The 19,666-nt window shown below is 44.2% G+C and overlaps 1 protein-coding gene across 1 annotated transcript in view; it reads right to left on the bottom strand.

The window, feature by feature from the left end:
- Positions 1 to 19,666, bottom strand: part of TMEM232 (transmembrane protein 232) — a 161,233-nt gene that overhangs the window by 121,332 nt on the left and 20,235 nt on the right. Inside the window, exons 3-7 of the mRNA XM_059693928.1 lie at positions 18,579 to 18,690; positions 17,107 to 17,212; positions 14,655 to 14,812; positions 8,329 to 8,428; positions 4,191 to 4,357 (exon numbers count right to left, since the gene is read on the bottom strand). Of these exons, the coding sequence (XP_059549911.1) occupies positions 4,191 to 4,357; positions 8,329 to 8,428; positions 14,655 to 14,812; positions 17,107 to 17,212; positions 18,579 to 18,690 (643 nt within the window). The remainder of the gene's footprint in view (positions 1 to 4,190; positions 4,358 to 8,328; positions 8,429 to 14,654; positions 14,813 to 17,106; positions 17,213 to 18,578; positions 18,691 to 19,666) is intronic.

Genomic DNA, 19,666 nt, shown 5'->3' with positions numbered 1-19,666 from the left:
TTCAGACTGCTCAGTATATGTTGCTCTTTATATAAATGGTTCACCAAGTAATGAGCAAGAGAGAAAACACCAAAGCCCAGAAAGATTTAAAATAGGTGTGCTTAAATGTTTTTCCTTACACACTTAAATTTTAGGTAGTTTTAGAAAGGGCTCAATGGAAAGATGGGAAAACTGTGAGGTAACTTCTAGATAAAACTCTTTAAAAAGCTAATCTTCCTTAAATTTCCTTAGTTGTTTCAACTTGCATTATGTTAAATGTATTTTTTTTCATTTAAAGAAAAACAATTCAAATAGAAAAATCTACACTAATAAAAGAGAAAAATGTTAATTGGCGTACGACGCTACCCTTTTCATTGGCTAATCAGGGCTATATGCAAATTAACTGCCAACTAAGATGGCGGCTAATTTGCATATGTAGGCACAATGCAGGGAGGCGAAAGGGAAAGCAGGAAGAAGCCCCCTGCCACTGACAGTGATCGGAAACCCAGGGGGGAGCTAAGAGCTGGGGGGCAGGGCAAAGGCGGCCCTGGGGCCGCCTTTGCCCTGCCCCCCAGCCATGATCGGAGAATCAGGTGCCTTTTCCGGCCTGGCCAGTGATAGCAGGAAGTAGGGGTGGAGCCAGCGATGGGAGCTGGGCACGGTCGAAGCTGGCAGTCCCTCCCGGGAGCTAGGGGTCCCTTGCCTGGGCCTAAAGCGAAGCCCACGATCGCGGGGCCGCTGCAGCTGTGGGTCCCCGCTGCCCGAGCCGGACGCCTCAGCCAGAGGCATCCTGCAGGGGCAGGGGCGGAGCCTGCAACCGTGGGGAGCTGGGGATCCCCTGCCCAGGCCTGACACCTCTGCCAGAGGCCTCAGGCCTGGTCAAGAGGCTGATCCGGTGATTGGTGATCAGAGGGTGATGAGGGTCAACTCCTCTGGCTGAGGCATCAGGCCTGGGTGGAGGGCGGAACCGGGGATTGGGGGGATATGATGGTCCCCTTGCCCAGGCCTGAAGCCTGGGTCAGAGGCGTCAGGCTTGGGTGGGGGGTGGAGCAAGTGATCAGAGGGAGATGGGGGTCCCCTGCCCAGGCATGATTCCTGGGCCAGAGGCCTCAGGCCTGGGCGGGGGCCAGAGCCAGTGATCGGGGGGAGATGGGGGTCCCCTATCCAAGCCTGACACCTCTGGCGGAGGCATCAGGCCTGGGCAAGGGGCCGATCAGGCAATCGGAGGGTGATGGGGGTCTACGCCTCTGGCCGAGGCATCAGGCCTGGGCAAGGGGCAGAGCCAGCAATCGGAGGGGTCTGGGGGTCCCCTGCCCAGGCCTGATGCCTGGGCCAGAGGCATCAGGCCTGGGCTGGGGGCAGAACCAGTGATGGGGGGAAATGAGGGTCCCCTGCCCAGGCCTGACGCCTCTGTCAGAGGCGTCAGGCCTGGGCAAGGGGCCGATCCTGCGATTGGAGGGTGATGGGGGTCAACGCCTGAGGGCTCCCAGTATGTGAGAGGGGGCAGGCTGGGCTGAGGGACACTCCCCCCCCCACACACACCCAGTGCATGAATTTCGTGCACTGGGCCCCTAGTTATCTATATAAAAGCCTAAGTGACGGTTTGACCATCCAACCGATAGCTATGATGCACACTGACCACCAAGGGGCAGATGCTCAATTCAGGAGCTGCCGAGCTGTGGTGACTTGGCAGCTGTGGTTCTCGGGTGACGCACCCGGCACCAAAGAGGAAGGAGCCCGATTCTGGGGTGCGTCACCTGAGAACTGCCCTCTCGCAACCTGGGACCCCTCAGGGGATGTTGGAGAGCCAGTTTTGGCCTGATCCCCACAGATAAGGCCAACGGCCTCTAGTTTTTTATATTTATACTAGAGGCCCAGTGCATGAATTTGTGCACAGGTGGGGTCTGGCCGGCCCACCCTGATGGGGGCCCATTGGGCCAGGCCAGTAGGGGGGAGGGGCCGCAGGTGGTTGGCTGGCCCTGCCCCTGATCGGGGTGATGAACTCCTTTAGCTTTTTCTTGTCTGTGAAGCTCTTTATCTGGCCTTCAATTCTAAATGAGCTTTGCTAGGTAGAGAAGGGCGTGGCAAGAAATATTCAAAGTGACAAAGAGCAAGGACCTGCAGCCAGGGTGACCTTCCTTTTGAAAGGACGTGGCTGCTCTGCGAGTCGAGGGTTCAGTCTCCTAAAACCCGGGTCAGTCCGGGTCAGTCTTTGCATCGGGTGAGTGGAATCGCTGAGGCCTATTTGAGATTCACCAAGGCTGGGAGGTGATCTCAGAACAGTTAAAAACACATTTGTGAAGGGATGTTATGGGTTCTCTCTCATCAAAAAGCCCACGTGTCTGTGCTACACCAACAGGGTTGCTTTAACACTGAAGCCTCCATCCACAAGCCCACCCACCTCCAGGAGCTGGCAGAAAGTTGAAAGTGGCCATGTCGATGAGGCCAGTGCCAGGCAACCTGGCAGGTGTCAGCAGCTCAGCAGTCTGAGCCCCAGGTGTGGGGAGATGGGCTCTGACATCACCATCATGTGGAGGATTTGTTGCCATCACTGGCGCTCCCGGCATCCCAGAGCTTGTTGCTATTTTGTTTTATTTTTATCTCCTTTTCCCTTTAAACCTCTCCAGGTTGCGTGCGTTCGAGAGAATAGCAGCCTTTGCAGCCTCCTCACCAGAGAGCATGCCTTCAATCTGGGTTCATGTGCAGCCCGACAGAGTCCTGTTTAGAAACACGTTTGGGTTTGCATTCTTTGCGCTGTTACCGATAAAGAGGGTTTTAGATTCTGGCACATAAATATGTTCCCATCCATGAGGGCAGGATGCTGAGCGCAGACACAGGCACAGCCACAGTTCTTCACTCACTCACAGGCCTTTGTCCAGGGGCAGCGATACAGGCCCTTTGCACACGGAGGAGGCCGGGGGGCAGGGTCGGGAAGCAAACGTAGAACACGGCCATCCGTGGGCCTGCTTTCCCAGACCTTCTGTCTCAGTCCCAGTCTTCCCGCTCTGGGTCTGTAGTGTCTTCCTCTTAAGGCAGATACAGGCGGCTGTGGGACATGATGTTTATCCCACGCTGTTTCTCCATGTTGGTGGTCAGCATGGGGTTCCTGAATCAGGCTTCCTTCGGCATTGTGGTGGTGGGGGAAGACAGCATGAAAGTGCGAACACAACCCTTGTGGACCCCTCGCTGAGCACCTTCTGTATACCTTCTGTATACTTGATGGGCATCTCCCCTCAGAAGGGGTGCTGACAACTCAGTTGCGTGCTTCCTGTAGGTGGGGCCAGACAGGGGGAAGGGCCGCAAGAGGTGGGGGGGGGGGCGATCTGGCCCAGATCAGGCTGGTTGGCTGCCGCAGTGCACATCATAGCCACCAGTCATTCCGGTCGTTCCGCCATAACGGTTGTTGGGCTTTTATATATATAGAAACTATAAAATGATAAGTATATACAACAAAAAAATAAGATAAAAGAATCAAGGTTTTAAAGTGTTTACTTCTTTGTTTGGAATATATGCAAGAAAAAGAAATAAAGACATCATCAACCCCAGAGATTGAAATGTGTCATTTGACATACATCATCCCATAAAGTATATAAACAATTACATGGCTCACTGCAGTTCTTTTTGCATAATACATTTTCATAAGAGTTTATTACATACCTAGGAATTATATAAGTGGGACAGCTAATTTTCTCTAATGTTAATGACTAATATCTGAGTTAGAAATGGAAAGGAGATTTTTCATATACTAGGGATTATTTTAATTTTTCAATTTTGAACCACTTAATTTTTTTCAGTTGATTTTAATAGCACATTAAATGTTATTACATATGAATTATGGGAGCATAAAAATATTACACTTGTTCTCATTAATAGACTGCACTTTACACACTTTCCTTTTAATAAAAATGTAGTATCTTAAAATGTTCATTTATGTGTCAAACTAAATTATGTTGCAATTTTCATTTAAACAGCTGAGATGGACTCTATAAAAAAAGGCTTATGATGTTACTCTATTTAAAGTAGTAGTGGTGAATTTTGATGCCCCACTACTAATCCCATTAACTTCTCCTCCTGGTGACATGAATTTAGTGTCTGTTGTTCCCTCCTCCCCGCAGCTAAACTCAATTTAGAAATGCTTACTAAATTGGCAAGCACAAATATTTAATCATAGTAACCTAAATTTGATTCATCCTGCACTAGTATAGACTCACCATATGAGAATCTGTGCCCTCATGTTGATTCTTGTTTTCCACACGGCTAAAAATTGAGTCAGATGGTAATTCTCTTTTACATATAATGTCCATGGTTTTCAGAATAACTTGCACATTTGAAAAAATGTTTGGATACATATAATATATCTCTCCAGAGAAAGAAAGTGCTATTTTAAGAAAAAAATTGTGAGAAATATTTCATTAATATCTTGTATAGTGTTTCATTTGTCTTTTAGTTATTAAAGTATAATTAAATTCAGTACTTCAGTGCTGAAACTGCTGTACAATTCCCCATGCAGATTTATAATGTTATGTATGCCCCCTTGTGGTGTAATAGAAAACTACAAGGTAAATAATTTGTATATGAAAGTTTATATGGCGGAATGCCCACTTAAGAATAGTTACTGCCCAGCTGGTGTGGACCAGTGGTGTAGCATTGACATTTGAACCCGGAGTTCACAGTTAGATTCCCAGTCAGGACACATGCCTGGGTTGCAGGCTCGATCCCCAATAGAAGGCATGCAGGAGGCATTCGATCAATGATTCTCATCATTGGTGTTTCTATCTCTCTCCCTCTCCCTTCCTCTCTGAAATCAATAAAAAATATATTTTAAAAAAGAATACTTACTGAACAACAATGCTTGGAAACTTTCAGCTGATAATAAATGAAGTTAAAATAGATACTATATTTATAATGAATACTTTAAAATTGTAACCCTAGAAACAAACTAATGTCATTGCTTTTAACCCAACATTCTCCATTTTTATTGCTTTTCAAGATATTATTAATTTTTTAAAGTATATATTTTAAGTATAGCAACAATTATGTCATTTAACATAAAACTATATGATATTTAACAGAACCATCTTCATGCTGTTTCTCTTATAAACTTTTAGGCTATCTCTGAGTTTTAGTTCATTGACAAAGTGGAAAAATTCGTAATAACCAATCTTCTACTGGATTGTTATATGGATCGGTGGCATCTGCTAATAGCTTTGGGTAGGAATTAGCCTGTTGTTGAAAACAGAGATATAGCCTAAGTAAGGCTGTACTTAACAGTATTTGATAAGAGGGCAAAATTTGGAGATTTTATCTTTATATAAAACAAAGATATTGGCTTTCTTGGGATATATCCACAAGAATAGGCTAAAGTGAGAACTTCAGGTTTTATTCAAAATTTACTTGTCATCATCCTCTGAATATTTGAGGAATCACTATGTTGAACACTATAGGAATTAAAGAAAGGATCCTACATAATAAAAGCCTAATATGCTAAGTGTTCGGTTGTCTGTTCAACCAATCAAAGCGTAATAAGCTAATGATATGCTAAGGCCGCTCAACCACTTGCTATGATGTGCACTGACCACCAGAGGGCAGTCAACCAGTCGTTATAATGTGCAGTGACCACCAGGGGGTAGATGCTCCGACCAGTAGGTTAGCTTGCTGCTGGGGTCCAGACTATCGAGACTGAGTTAGACGGGCCAGACATGCCCTAGAGCTCTCCTACAGTCCCTCCCCAGCTGGCCAACCTTCCACGTCCCTCCCGGCCCTGATGGTACACTGGTGGGGTCCGTCAGCCTGGCCTGCACCCTCTTGCAATCCAGGACTCCTCAGGGATGTTGGAGAGCCAGTTTCAGCCTGATCCCACCGGCCAGGCCAAGGGACCCCACTGGTGGACGAATTTGTGCACCAGGCCTCTAGTTTATAATATAATAATGAAATCAAAACAAGAAATATGATAAGCATGCCTTCCTATTCTGCCAGTCTACAGCCTTGTCTTGGTTTCAGACCTATCAGAACTTACAGTAGTGTTTATTGGTCAGTCTCCAAAAACACTTCCACTATTACCTTCTGTTCCCTCCTCCATAACTTTTCATCAAATACTATTCTGTTTTTTGTATCTTGAGTCTCTTCATGTCTTATCCTACAACTAGAGGCCCAGTGCACAAAAATTTGTGCACTCAGGGGTGTGGGGCCCCTCAGCCTGGCCTGTGCCCTCTCGCAGTCTGGGATCCCTCGGGGGATGACCACCTGCTGGCTTAGGCCTGCCCCCTGGGGGATTGGGCCTAAGATGGCAATCATATATCCCTCTGGCAGCCCAGCATCCCTCAGGGGATGTCCACTTGCCAGCAGGGAGCAGGCCTGAGCTGCAGTCGGACATCCTTAGCACTGCTGAGGAGGGAGAGGCTCCCACCACCACCACTGTACTGGCAGCCATCAGCCTGGCTTGTGGCTGAGCAGAGCTCCCCCATGTGGGGGCACACTGACCACCAGAGGGCAGCTCCTGCATTGAGCTTCTTCCCCCTGGTGGTCAGTGTATGTCATAGTGAACAGTCATTCCCAGTCTTTCTGCTGTTAGGGTCAGTTTTCATATTACCCTTTTACTATATAGGATAGAGGCCTGGTGCACGGGTGGGGGCCGGCTGGTTTGCCCTGAAGGGTGTCCTGGATCAGGGTGTGGGTCCCGCTTGGGTGCCTGGCCAGCCTGGATGAGGGACTGATGGCTGTTTTCAGGCTGGCCACACCCCCTTTAGGGTGGGGGTCCCTGCTAGGGTGCCTGGCCAGTCTGGGTGAGGGGCTGAGGGCCATTTTCAGGCTGGCCAGCGACTGAAGCTCCAGCCTCTCCTTTTTTTCTTTTTTTTTTTAATTCTGAGATTTATTTACCTTCTATAATTGAAACATTGTTGCCGTCACTGGCGCTCCCAGCTCTGAGGCTGCAGCCAGCTGAAAGCAGGTATCTGGGGTTTGTTTAGCTTCTATAATTAAAACATTGTTGCTTCCAGAACTCAGAGCCGGGTCATGGCAGGTGGGGAACCTTGGCTTCCTCCATCACTGGAGCAAGCAAGCCTCCTGCTCGCTTCAGCTGCGTGGCTGCCGACCGCCATCTTAGTTGGCAGTTAATTTGCATATTTCCCTGATTAGCCAATGGGAAGCGTAGCAGAGGTATGGTTAATTACCCTTTTTGTCTTTTATTAGATAGGATATACTAATCTTCTTTTGACCCTGTTTTTTTTTTTTTATCTGAATTACTGACATATTTCTCCTTCCTTTCATAGCTAAGCTTTTTTAAATAGTTCACCATCTCTGTCTTATACTTTAATTTTCCCTTCACTCTTTGTTTACAGTCAGTCTGAATGTTGCTTTCACGTCTCTACTCAGGAAGCTCCCAAGATCAACAGTGGCTTTCTGGTTGTAGAAACCCATCATGACTTTCAATCCTCCAGCTACTTAATACTACTACAGCTCTTAATAATGTTGATCTTAAACCAAAATCTTAAATCCAAATCTCTTTGGATTTCTATGCCATTGCCCTCTTCCTATTTCCCTCAGTTTTCTGTTACTGATGTCTGTTACTCCAAGGATCTATTAAATGGTTATGATCCCAAGACTTTATTTCTATAATTAATTTATACCCACCACCATCTCCCACCCTCAGGTTGTCTCAGCCACATTAACATGGAAGACGGTCAATTCATCCATGTTAATATCCACGAAATAAGGGAATCTAGGCTTCATGTGTTGCTCTAGTTCCAATCCTGTGTTTCTAACTACTAGCTTGGTATATATACATAAGTGACCTTCAAATTCAACATGTCCAATGTTTCTACAAAATTTTCTCAGTTTAAAACATCATTATCTCGAGCCTATTAATCAACATGTAAAACTTAGGGTTCCTCTTGAATTCCTTGCTTTCCCTTATATATTGCCTAGATCCAACACATCACTTAAGTCCAGTGTCTTTTCAAGACTACTTTACTGAATCCTATTCTCATTTTAATTGTATTTAACATCTCTTGCCTATACTGATATCATAGCTAACTGACCTCCGCATCCACTCAGTCCTTACTCCAATCCAACACCCCCATCATCACTAGGGTTACCTTACTAAAATATTAATTTAACTTCCTTACAATCTAGAGAAGTAGCGACTACTACATATAAGGAAACTGAGTCAGACAAGGTGGTAGAAGTAGCTAAGTAGAAAAGTTAAAAGTAAAAACACATGCAACCTGGTCCAGAAACTGTACCCATCATCTTTCATGAAATACACAGCTTATGCTCTTTATAGTGATAGCCTGAGCTTCACAAAATATAACATAAAACATTCATAAGTGTAGAAAATAAGAGATAGTCTACCGTATAAAAATGGTTGAAGTCTAAGTAAGTGTTCTTTAAAACTTTCTAGGTGACCATACAGGAAATATATAAAAAGTCTTAAGGAGATCAAATAGCCAATCTGTCAAAAGAGAAACAAAAAAGCATTTTTGTGTTGCATCAATAAATGTTTAAAAACCATAAAGAAAATAAACCATTTTCTTATTACATTTGCTTTTGATGGAACAATTTCCAACTCTTGAGATTGTGTGCTTTTGAAATAATTCTAAAACATATCAAGGTTGAAATACTGGTTCAGCCAAAACACATTTATAAATCATCTCTACATTACACATAATGACCAGTACTGAATGATATTCTGTTCTGTGTCCTTTAGAACAGTATTTTTCAAATTGTAAGCCATGGTCTTTAAGTGCGTCATGAAATCAATTGAGAGGGGATTTTAAAATAAAATACCATAGTGCATTGCACAGTTCCTCGTTTCACTTATATATAAGTGAGTATGTTTTAATGTGTGTGCTGGATTGCAATGTAAAATATATTTCTCCCTATGGGTCTCAGTCAAAACAGTTTAAAAACACTGTTTTAGGTAGTTTGAGAAATAGTCTGCCTATTCATAGTATTCTGTACTAAGATCCCCATTCCCTCATGAAAAAATATCATTACTAAATAAAGATAATGACTTATTTTTGTGAAGTTTAAAATACATGCATAGCTAAAACAGTTTTTTCACATAGACAAGAAAATGGAATATCTTCAAAATCATATGATATGCAAGATTTCACAGAAAATAACCAAAAAAAACCCCAACTAAGTATGGAAATAAAGAGAACACATACGCTTTTATTTACTAAATCACAGGATTGTGGAGAACCAAATAATCTTCTCTATATATAAAAGCCTAAGTGACCAAACTACCAAACGACCGATCAACCAGTCACCATGATGCGCACTGACCACCAGGGGACAGATGCTCAATGCACAGGATCGGGCTCCCTCCTGTCTGAATTGGGCCTGTGGGGATTGGGCTTCCTCCTGTCTGAATTGGGCCTGTGGGGATTGGGCTCCCTCCTGTCTGAATTGGGCCTGTGGGGATTGGGCTTCCTCCAGTCTGAATTGGGCCTGTGGGGATTGGGCTTCCTCCAGTCTGGATTGGGCCTGTGGGGATCGGGTTCCCTCCTGTCTGAATTGGGCCTGTGGGGATCGGGCTCCCTCCTGTCTGAATTGGGCCTGTGGGGATCGGGCTCCCTCCTGTCTGAATTGGGCCTGTGGGGATTGGGCTCCCTCCTGTCTGAATTGGGCCTGTGGGGATTGGGCTTCCTCCAGTCTGGATTGGGCCTGTGGGGATTGGGCTCCCTCCTGTCTGAATTGGGCCTGTGGGGATCGGGCTCCCTCCTGTCTGAATTGGGCCTGTGGGGATTGGGCTCCCTCCTGTCTGAATTGGGCCTGTGGGGATTGGGCTCCCTCCTGTCTGAATTGGGCCTGTGGGGATCAGGCTCCCTCCTGTCTGAATTGGGCCTGTGGGGATCGGGCTCCCTCCTGTCTGGATTGGGCCTGTGGGGATCAGGCTCCCTCCTGTCTGAATTGGGCCTGTGGGGATTGGGCTCCCTCCAGTCTGAATTGGGCCTGTGGGGATTGGGCTCCCTCCTGTCTGGATTGGGCCTGTGGGGATTGGGCTCCCTCCTGTCTGGATTGGGCCTGTGGGGATTGGGCTCCCTCCTGTCTGGATTGGGCCTGTGGGGATTGGGCTCCCTCCTGTCTGGATTGGGCCTGTGGGGATTGGGCTCCCTCCTGTCTGGATTGGGCCTGTGGGGATTGGGCTCCCTCCTGTCTGGATTGGGCCTGTGGGGATTGGGCTCCCTCCTGTCTGGATTGGGCCTGTGGGGATTGGGCTCCCTCCTGTCTGAATTGGGCCTGTGGGGATTGGGCTCCCTCCTGTCTGGATTGGGCCTGTGGGGATTGGGCTCCCTCCTGTCTGGATTGGGCCTGTGGGGATCCAGCTCCCTCCTGTCTGGATCAGGCCTATGGGGATCAGGCCTGTGGGGACGGGACTCCCTCCTGTCTAAATTGGGCCTGCAGGAATCAGGCTGAAACCAGCTATCTAACATCCCCCAAGGGGTCCTGGATTGGGAGAGCGTGCAGGCCAGGACGAGGGACCCACTGGTGCATGAATCTCTGTACTGGGCCTCTAGTAATAATAATAATAATAACTATCACTACGTCAATGTCAAACTATATGTGTATCTAAATCCTCTTAACAATAATGAAGAGAATTATTAGATCTACATGTAAAAAAAAAACAACAAAAGAAAATCTAAAAATGATTCTACACAGTCTCAGTGATTCACCTACAACTATTAAACAAATAAGTGTCATTACTAGACTTTGAACCCAGAATTATGTGACTTGCACCAAAAGTCATGAACTTTCTATTACAGCGGGGATTTTTCCCAATATTTTTATCACAAACTTATATCAGTAAAATAAATTCTGAGAATTCATCATCAGTATTTGTAAGTGTATCCTTAAATTATAACCATATACCATTCATAGAATTAAAAAAAAATTTGTTTATAAGGTATGCCCAAGATATCTTCTCATATAGACCACTTTGATATATTTCTGGGCCTCTCTAAGAAACTGAAGTGAATAACTAATCTGAAGAAATTTAGGATTTTGCAAAGGATTAAAGATTGGCATTAAAATAAAAATTAATGTTTTAAAATTTAATGTGAGAAAAATAGAAAACTACCTGAGACGCATATCAGTTTGATCACTGTATTATACCCCAATTTGGTCATGAGTTTTACCTGATCTAGAGTCTGTCTCTCATTATAGCTATGCTTGAGAAACAGGTTTTTAAAACTTTCCTTTATAATATTCTGAAAGGCCAGATTTTCATTGAAAACTCTACTTTTGTATGTCTCTAAAGAATTCAGAAACTTTCTGTGCATCCTGCCTCATGTATCGTTTATCAACATAGTCTCTCTGTTGCTTGACAACTCAAGCTTTACCTCCTAAAGCTCTGCTTGTCAATTTCTCTTTCTTTACTCTCCCATCTTTTTTTCCCTTTATTCTTTACCCCCTTCTCTCCTTCTCTTTCCATCTCTTCTCTTCTAGCCTTCCTTTTATTTCTTTATAATAAAACTATAAAACCACTAGTTACGCTAAATTTATTTTACTAACAAACTTTGCAGCAAGCAACATGATCACCACACATGACATCAATCCAGGAGCTTATAAAACATGAACTACTGGAAGATGATTTCCCATCTGATGGCTCTAAAATGGCTGGGAATACTGAGAGAACAATGATTTTTCTCAAACTGAGCAAGCATTTTAAAAAGTGAGCAAGCATTTAAGGTGATCTGTTGGTATTTTTAAATGAAAAAGTGGCATTTTAAAATCCTTAAAATAGGAGAAAAGCTACATATACTAAGATATAAGGATACACTTGATTTTTAATTGAATCCTAGAGGCCCAGTGCATGAAATTCATGCACTGGGGGGGGGGGGGGCTCAGCCCCACCTGCACCCTTTTGCAGTCCTGGAACCCTCACTCCTTACCGCCCACCTGTTCACTGCTCCTTACTGCTTGGCTTGCTGCTCCTTAGTGCTGCTGCGGAGGTGAGAGAGGCTACCGCCACTGCTGCTGCGCTAGCCAGCCATGAGCTCAGCTTCTGGCTGAGCGGCACTCGCCCAGTGGGAACACACTGACCACCAGGGGGCAGCTTCTGCATTGAGCGTCTGCCCCCTGGTGGTCAGTGCGCATCATAGGAACTGGTCATTCTGGTTGTTTCACCATAACGGTCACTTAGGCTGTTATTATATAGACTAGAGGCCTGGTGCACAAAAATCTGTGCACTCGGGAGGGTCCCTCAGCCCGGCCTGTGCCCTCTTGCAGTCTGGGAACCCTCGGGGAATGACCACCTGCTGGCTTAGGCCTGCTCCCCGGGGAATTGGGCCTAAGCTGGCAGTCAAACATCCCTCTGGCAGCCTGGGAGCCCTCAGGGGATGTCCACTTGCCAGCAGGGAGCAGACCTAAGCTGCAGTCCGGCATCCTTAGCGCTGCTGAGGAGGCAGGAGAGGCTTCCACCATCACCGCTGCACTGGCAGTCATCAGCCTGGCTTGTGGCTGAGCAGAGCACCCCCTGTGGGAGCACAATGACCATCAGGGGGCAGCTCCTGCATTGAGCATCTGCCCATGGTGGTCAGTGTGTGTCAGAGTGACCAGTGATTTCCAGTTGCTCTGCTGTTAGGGTCAATTTGCATATTGCCCTTTTATTATATAGGATAGAGGCCTGGTGCATGGGTGGGGGCCAGCTGGTTTGCCCTGAAGAGTGTCCCGGATCAGGGTGGGGGTCCCACTGGGGTGCCTGGCCTGCTTGGGTGAGGGGCTAAGGGCCGTTTTCAGACTGGCCATATCCCCGTCAGGGAGGGGGGTCCTGCTGGGGTGCCTGGCCAGCCTGGGTGAGGGGCTGAGGGCTGTTTTCAGGATGGCCACACCACCTTCGGGGGGGAAGGGTCCTGCTGGGGTGCCTAGCCATTCTGGGTGAGAGGCTGATGGCCGTTTGCAGGTTGGCCACAGCCCCTTCAAGGTGGGGGTCCCTGCTGGGATCCTTGCCAGCCCGTGTGAGGGGCTGATGGCTGTTTGCAGGCTGGCCAAGCCCTCCAGTAGGGACCCTCACCCCATGAGGGTGTGGCCATCCTGGGTGAGGGGCTGATGGCTGTTTGCAGGCTGGCCACAGCCCCCAGCCACCCAAGCTCCCAGTGGAGGCTGGCTGGAAGCAGGTATCTGGGATTTATTTAGCTTCTATAATTGAAACTTTGTTGCCTTTTGCGGAGGCCACAGCCGGCCAGAGCAGGTGGGAAGCTTGGCTTCCTCTATGGCTGGGGCAACCAAGCCTCCTGCTTGCTCCAGCTCCGTGGCTGCTGGCTGCCATCCTGGTTGGGTTAATTTGCATATCGTCGCTCTGATTGACTTGTGGGCATGGCTTGGGCATAGTGAAGGTACAGTCCATTAGCATCTTTGTCTTTTGTTAGTGTAGAATAGAGGTCTGGAGAACGAAATTCGTGCATGAGAAGGGAGGGTCCCCTCAGCCCAGCCTGCACCCTCTCCAATCTGGGATCCCTCTCACAATCCAGGACTGCTGGCTCCTAACTGCTCACCTGCCTGCCTGCCTAATTGCCCCTAACTGGCCCCTCTGCCAGCCTGATCACCCCTAACCACCTCTGCCTGCCAAACTGATCGCCCCTAACTACCCCCCTGCTGGTTTTGTCACCCCTCATGGCCCCCCTCTGCTGTCCTGGTTGTCCCTAACTGCCTACCCTTCCAACCTGGTTGACCCTAACTGCCCTCCCTGTTGGCCTGGTTTCCCCCAACAGCCCCCCTGCTGGCCTGGTCAACCCAACTGCCCTGCTGACAGCTTGGTCACCCCTCATAGCCCCCCTTTCCGGCCTGGTTGCCACCAATGGCACCCCTGCCAGCCTAGTTGCCCCTCACTGCCCCCCTCTGCCAACCTGGTAGCACCTCACTGCCCCCCCCCCCGCCAGCCTGGACACCGCATGCAGCCTGCTGCTCAGTCATTTGGTTGTCCCTCACTAACCCCCCTGCCAGCCTTGTCACCCTACTCAGTCTGTTTGGTCATCCTTTCGGTTGTTTCGGATGTGACGGCCCCTGGCATACATAGATATAGATATAGATATAGATATAGATATAGATATAGATATAGATATAGATATAGATATAGATATAGATATAGATATAGATAGATATATAGATATAAATATAGATATAGATATAGATATAGATATAGATATAGATATAGATATAGATATAGATATAGATATAGATATAGATATAGAGATATAGATATATAGATATAAATATATATAATTATTTTCTTACATAGTTGGTGATATATTCTCTAGAACTATCTCTATTTGAATAGCAAGCAATAATACATTACCCAGCCCACCCGGTGTGACTCAGTGGTTGAATACTGACCTGTGAACCAAGAGGCCACAGTTCAATTCCAGTCAAGGCATATACCAGGACTGCAGGCTCAATCCCCAGTAGGGGGTGTACACGGGTAGCCAATCAATGATTCTCTCTCAACTTTGAAGTATCTGTCTCTCTCTCTCTCCCTCACTCTTCCTCTCTGAAGTCAACAAAACTATTTTTTAAAAATGCATTGCCCACATTTAGAGAAGACTAACACAAACTGCCAAGTGAGAGAATATTCTATAATAAACCAAACACTCTGTTCAGATCCTAAAACAGATGCTATACAGTTATACATAGTACATGTAGTAATTACAACACATTAAAATTATTTTAAAACATACCTTTGCCAGCTTTATTTCCAAAGAGTATAAGTATGGCTTTAGGAATGCATCACAACAGAGTCTATATAAAATTGATTCCGCAAGAAAAAATAAGGCAGGTGGATGATCATAATAAAAGGAAGCATGGTCCAAGGAAGCATAAAGCACATTTAAAGCTTCTGAAAAATCAAAAAGTAGAAACTCTATAGTTGATAAATTATGCTGTTTTCTATATACTACAATTAAGTCTTACAGTGAACTATTTCCCAAGACCAGACTGAAGTTTTAAAATATTTACAAATTCTTTGACCCCTCCCATCAAGTCCGTCTCCTTGAACCTTGAACCTGATCAGGTCTAGTAGCTGCTTCAACCAATAGACTGGCAGAATTAACACTGCAGGGTTTCCCAGGCTAGATTAGAAAAGGCAATCCAGCTGCCACCTGGATCTTTCTTTCAAGATAGGACCTTTGGAACCTTAAGCTGCCATGAAGGAAGCCCAGCTTTTTCAGAAGTCACAAGGCTCAAAAGACCATAGAGACAGAGATGAGAAAGCAAGAGAGAATGCCTAAGGAGCTCCAAGCTGTTCCAGCCAACACAAAATAGATCACCCAGCCACATACACAATCGTGTGGGAAATAAAACAGAATTGGATGACAAAAGACAGTGCTAAAAATAAGTGCTATAATAGAGAAGAGTAGGAAATCAAGGCAGAGAAAATAGGGCCCAGTGGAACTGAACAAGGAAGAATATTGAGCAAAAGCCCTAAAGAAAATTGCACCTCAAATAATCACAAAGATTTGAAGAACTGTCATGTAAGTATCTGAGGAAGAACAGAAAATGCAGGGACTTGAGAAAGGAAAAGCCCTGGCATAGTCAAGGGACGGGAAGGAGACCGGCATGGCTGGGGGATAAGGAATAAGCAGGGAAGGCAGCCAAGAGCCAGATCACCCATAGCCTCGTAGCCCATAATATAAAGTTAGAGTTCTTTTTAGGTTAAGATAAAAGAAAATATCTGGAATTTAGAATGGTCACTGCTGACTGGAGAGTGGACAGTAGAATAAGGAACCTCCAGACAAGGCTGGACACTGATGAGGAGGGTGTTTCAGTTGTGGAGCTGGTAGAAAGAAATCATACTTAGGTCTTTTATTTGGAGTTCAATATTATCATGAGCTTTTGGTTGTGTGTGACAGAATACACAGTGTCTTCAAAATAACTATGCTTGTAACTTCACAAGATCAAAGTTGGAAAGGCTCCAAGGCTGGTCAAGGTAACTGCCCTCTGTGTGCATGTCTCCATCTTCTAGTTCCCCTGGTGTACCTGATGACTGTGATGACTACACAAGCACTAGGCATTTTGTTCTTTCCACCATAGCATTTAGAGAAGAATCCAGAAGCATAGGGAGGAAAGGGGTGCTTTGTTCTCAGATATGTCTTTATCAAAAGCAGTTCAAAGAATAAGTATTCCTAACAGACTCGTCTTCACATCTCTTGATCAGGACCAGGTCCTGTGACTCCCCCATCTATCTAATCACTGAAGTTTAAAGGGGTGTTGTCTTAATTAGCTTAGCTCAATCATGATTCACCCCTGATGCTGGGAAAGGCCAGTCCACTTCTGAATCACATGACTGCAGGATGCCTGAACAAAACTGAGGTTTAATTGACAAAGAAGAGCAAGTGGCTGCTGGTTGCTGGTAAGCCAAGAGTGTTTACTTCCATATCATTTAAACATTTAATAGAGGTGAAGCTGTGGATGGCACTCTGACAAAGTGCCGTATAGGCAAGTTAAATGCAAAATTGTTCTTACTCTTCTTGTTGCTTGGAAGCTCCCAGACAGCACTACAAAACCCAATTTACACAGGGAAATACTCTCTGACCTCATGCATTTCACATTCTAAAAACTCATTTTAAAAGGCACACACATAAAATGTAGGATAATGATAAAAGCAATTTTACCTCCTTAAAAATAATGGTTTTTAATTTCTTTTTTAGATTAGTTGGAGGGTAGTTTGAAAGGAGACATATAAGTGAGAAGTGATAAATGAAAAGGTAATGAGTAAAGTAGCTGTTTAAAATAAGTAAAAAACTAACGGCCATTTGGTTAATGTTTTATGAGTAAGAATTCTAAAGTGCAGAATCAAGTTTCTCTATAGTCCCTATTATAATTGAAAAATCACTAAATGACACTTTATATTACTTTTTAATTAGTTACTAATTTTAGAAAAAAGCAATAAAGACTATGCTGAGCAAAAGAGTTTAAAGCAAATTTGTAATTAAAAAGTTGAGCAAATTCATTAATTCAAAATTACAAAAGGAACTTTCATAATGAAACATTATCAGGTATTTCGATAGAAAAAGACAAATTTTTTCCTGGATCCTACACAATTTCTAAATATGAAAGGTCTCAAATTACACCTTCACTGCTAATTTAAAAAACACTTAGAGTAACTAGGAAGAATTTAGTTAAAGTACATACCATCTTGAATTTGTCCTTTGCATTGAGCCAGATATGATACTTCAATCCATGTAGTAGGAAGATGCACATGTTCCCCGGTGCCTAATGTGCTGAGACCCAATTTTCTCTGTGATGGGGAAACATGAAAGAGGCAAACAAACATGTACAATTTATTTATTTATTTATTTATTTGTTTGTTTGTTTGAATTATCCCTTAATTATATTTTCAATGTCATTCTATGAGGCTGATGCTCTGTGGCTAGAGTTGTATAAATTTTTATTTTTTATTTTTGCTTTTATTATTTTTACATGTTGACCCTTTATGTAAACTGTTTTAGTATTAAAATGTAGAGAATGTTTGCTACTATTCTGAGTGATATTATTAGTTATTTGTTGAAAATAATTATCACCATTTTCTAGGGCTTTCTTCTATTTTTATCTCATTTCCCTACCAAGAGGATGCATCTCTGATTTTAAAAAGAAAATAAAAGTATATTGATGAAATGTAATTCAATAGGAATTAGTTTCATGCCAAACAGCTGAAAAATTCTGGCTACTGTACTATAGATGGGCAGAAATTAATAAATATGACAACCCTCTGTGCATATATAGTGAAGGTTAAGAAAAGCTTTCTTGCCCTGGCCGGTTTGGCTGGGTGGATGGAGCGTTGGCCTGCGGACTAAAGGGTCCCAGGTTCGATTCCGGTCAGAGGCATGTGCCTTGGTTGCTGGCGCATCCCCGGTGGGGGGTGTGCAGGAGGCAGCTGATTGGTGTTTCTCTCTCATCGATGTTTCTGACTCTCTGTCCCTCTCCCTTCCTCTCTGTAAAAAAATCAATGAAATATATTAAAAAAAAAAAAAAAAAGCTTTCTTCCCTCTTGGGAAACCTGATATTTCAGTTACTTTTTTTTTAAAAGACAAAGTGGAATTTTCATTATCAAAAATGTATTTACCAGCCTTTGATATTTTGATGTGGGCTCTTTGACTAGTGTCAGCAGCAATATTCCCTAATAATTTAAGTGGAATCTTCACCCCAGAAGCCATTTGACATTGAATTATCTCTATATATAAAAGGCTAATATGCAAAGTGTCCCCTTGGGAGTTCCACCAGGAGAACAGGAGTTCGATCATTCACTATGACGTGCGCTGACCACCAGGGGGTGGTGTGGAACATGGCAGGCGACCAGCAGCAGTGGGGTGCTGAGGGAATGAGGGAAGGAGAAGGTAGGGAAGCAGGGAGGTGGTGAGGTGGGGAACCTGATTTGCCCTGATCATCGGCCAGGCCTAGGGACCCTACCTGTGTACGAATTTCATGCACCGGGCCTCTAGTTTGATTATAAACTTTAATTTGCATTAATATTTTTAACTATGCCTACTTATAATTAAAGAAAGGTGTATTCTTACCTTTTTCTTTCAATATTTTAGAACAAGTAATCATCTACCAACTAGAACAGAAAGTTCATATACCAACTAAATCAAATAATGTAACACTACCTTACATTTGAGAAGGATTTTTCTAGCTAGATCCAACAATTTTTCCTTCTCTTTTGGATTTTTTGTTTGGTTGAATCTCAAAATGAATTCTGCTGTGATTGAAAATGGTGGCCTAAACAAAACAAAACAAAACAAATCAATAATTATAGCTATCACTTCTAAATTTTAATTAACCAACTTCTGATGGTTAAGTGTAACTATTTTTTCTTAAAAAGCACCTTATAATAATGTTTCACACAAAACAAATCAGTAAAACAATATGTTTACAGTCCTCCTAGATTAATCTTATAATACTTAGCATATTTGGATTGAGAAACAAAATTCTCACGATGTCAATGAACTTTATAGCCTCTGGAAAAAATTTTCTGCTATGGTTGCCAGAAATCTTGTTGGTATATGCCTTCTTCCTAGGTAAAATCCAGCACAGCTTTAATTATGAAGACTGATTTATATCCTTAGATATGTCACTATTATTTGAATTTAAGATAAACTTTTATCCCATAATGTAAGCTGAATCAGTCCAACGATGGCTGGAGTGGGCAGGGAAGGAAAGATATATGTAGTAAGGTCAGAGTGACAAGTAGCCAAATTAACTCTAGATAAGATGGGAAGCCATTACAGGGTTTTGATAAAGGGTATGGCATGATTTAATTTAATTTTTAACATGATCGTCCCAATTCTGGGTTGAGAGTTGAAGTGTGTGGAGGTAGATGTAGCAAGGGAGGGAGCACACATATTTAAGTGAGAGGTAATGGTGGCTTGGATCAGAGTTCTAGCAATGCAAGTAAAAAGAACAGTTTGGATATTGGATATATCTTCACATGAGCTCTAATCAGACTGCCCAATGAATCAGAAATTAAGTGTGAGGGGGGAAAGGGGATTATGATTGAACTGAGTAACTGGAAGGATGGAACTGCCATTTACTGAGATGGGGAAGATTGATACAGAAGCAGATGTGGGGTGAGGGTGGAGAATAGGTTCAGTATTGGACATGTTATGTTTGAGATGACCGTGGCCATCCAAGTGACAGATGGATATATGAGTTTAATCTCAGGAAAAAGTTTCAGACTTGATACATCATTTTAAAA

This window comes from Myotis daubentonii, chromosome 4, assembly GCF_963259705.1.
Source record: "Myotis daubentonii chromosome 4, mMyoDau2.1, whole genome shotgun sequence".
In the NCBI taxonomy this organism is placed as follows: Eukaryota; Metazoa; Chordata; class Mammalia; order Chiroptera; family Vespertilionidae; genus Myotis; species Myotis daubentonii.
The sequence above is the reverse complement of the archived record's forward strand: the minus strand, read 5'-3'. Positions and strand labels throughout refer to the sequence as shown.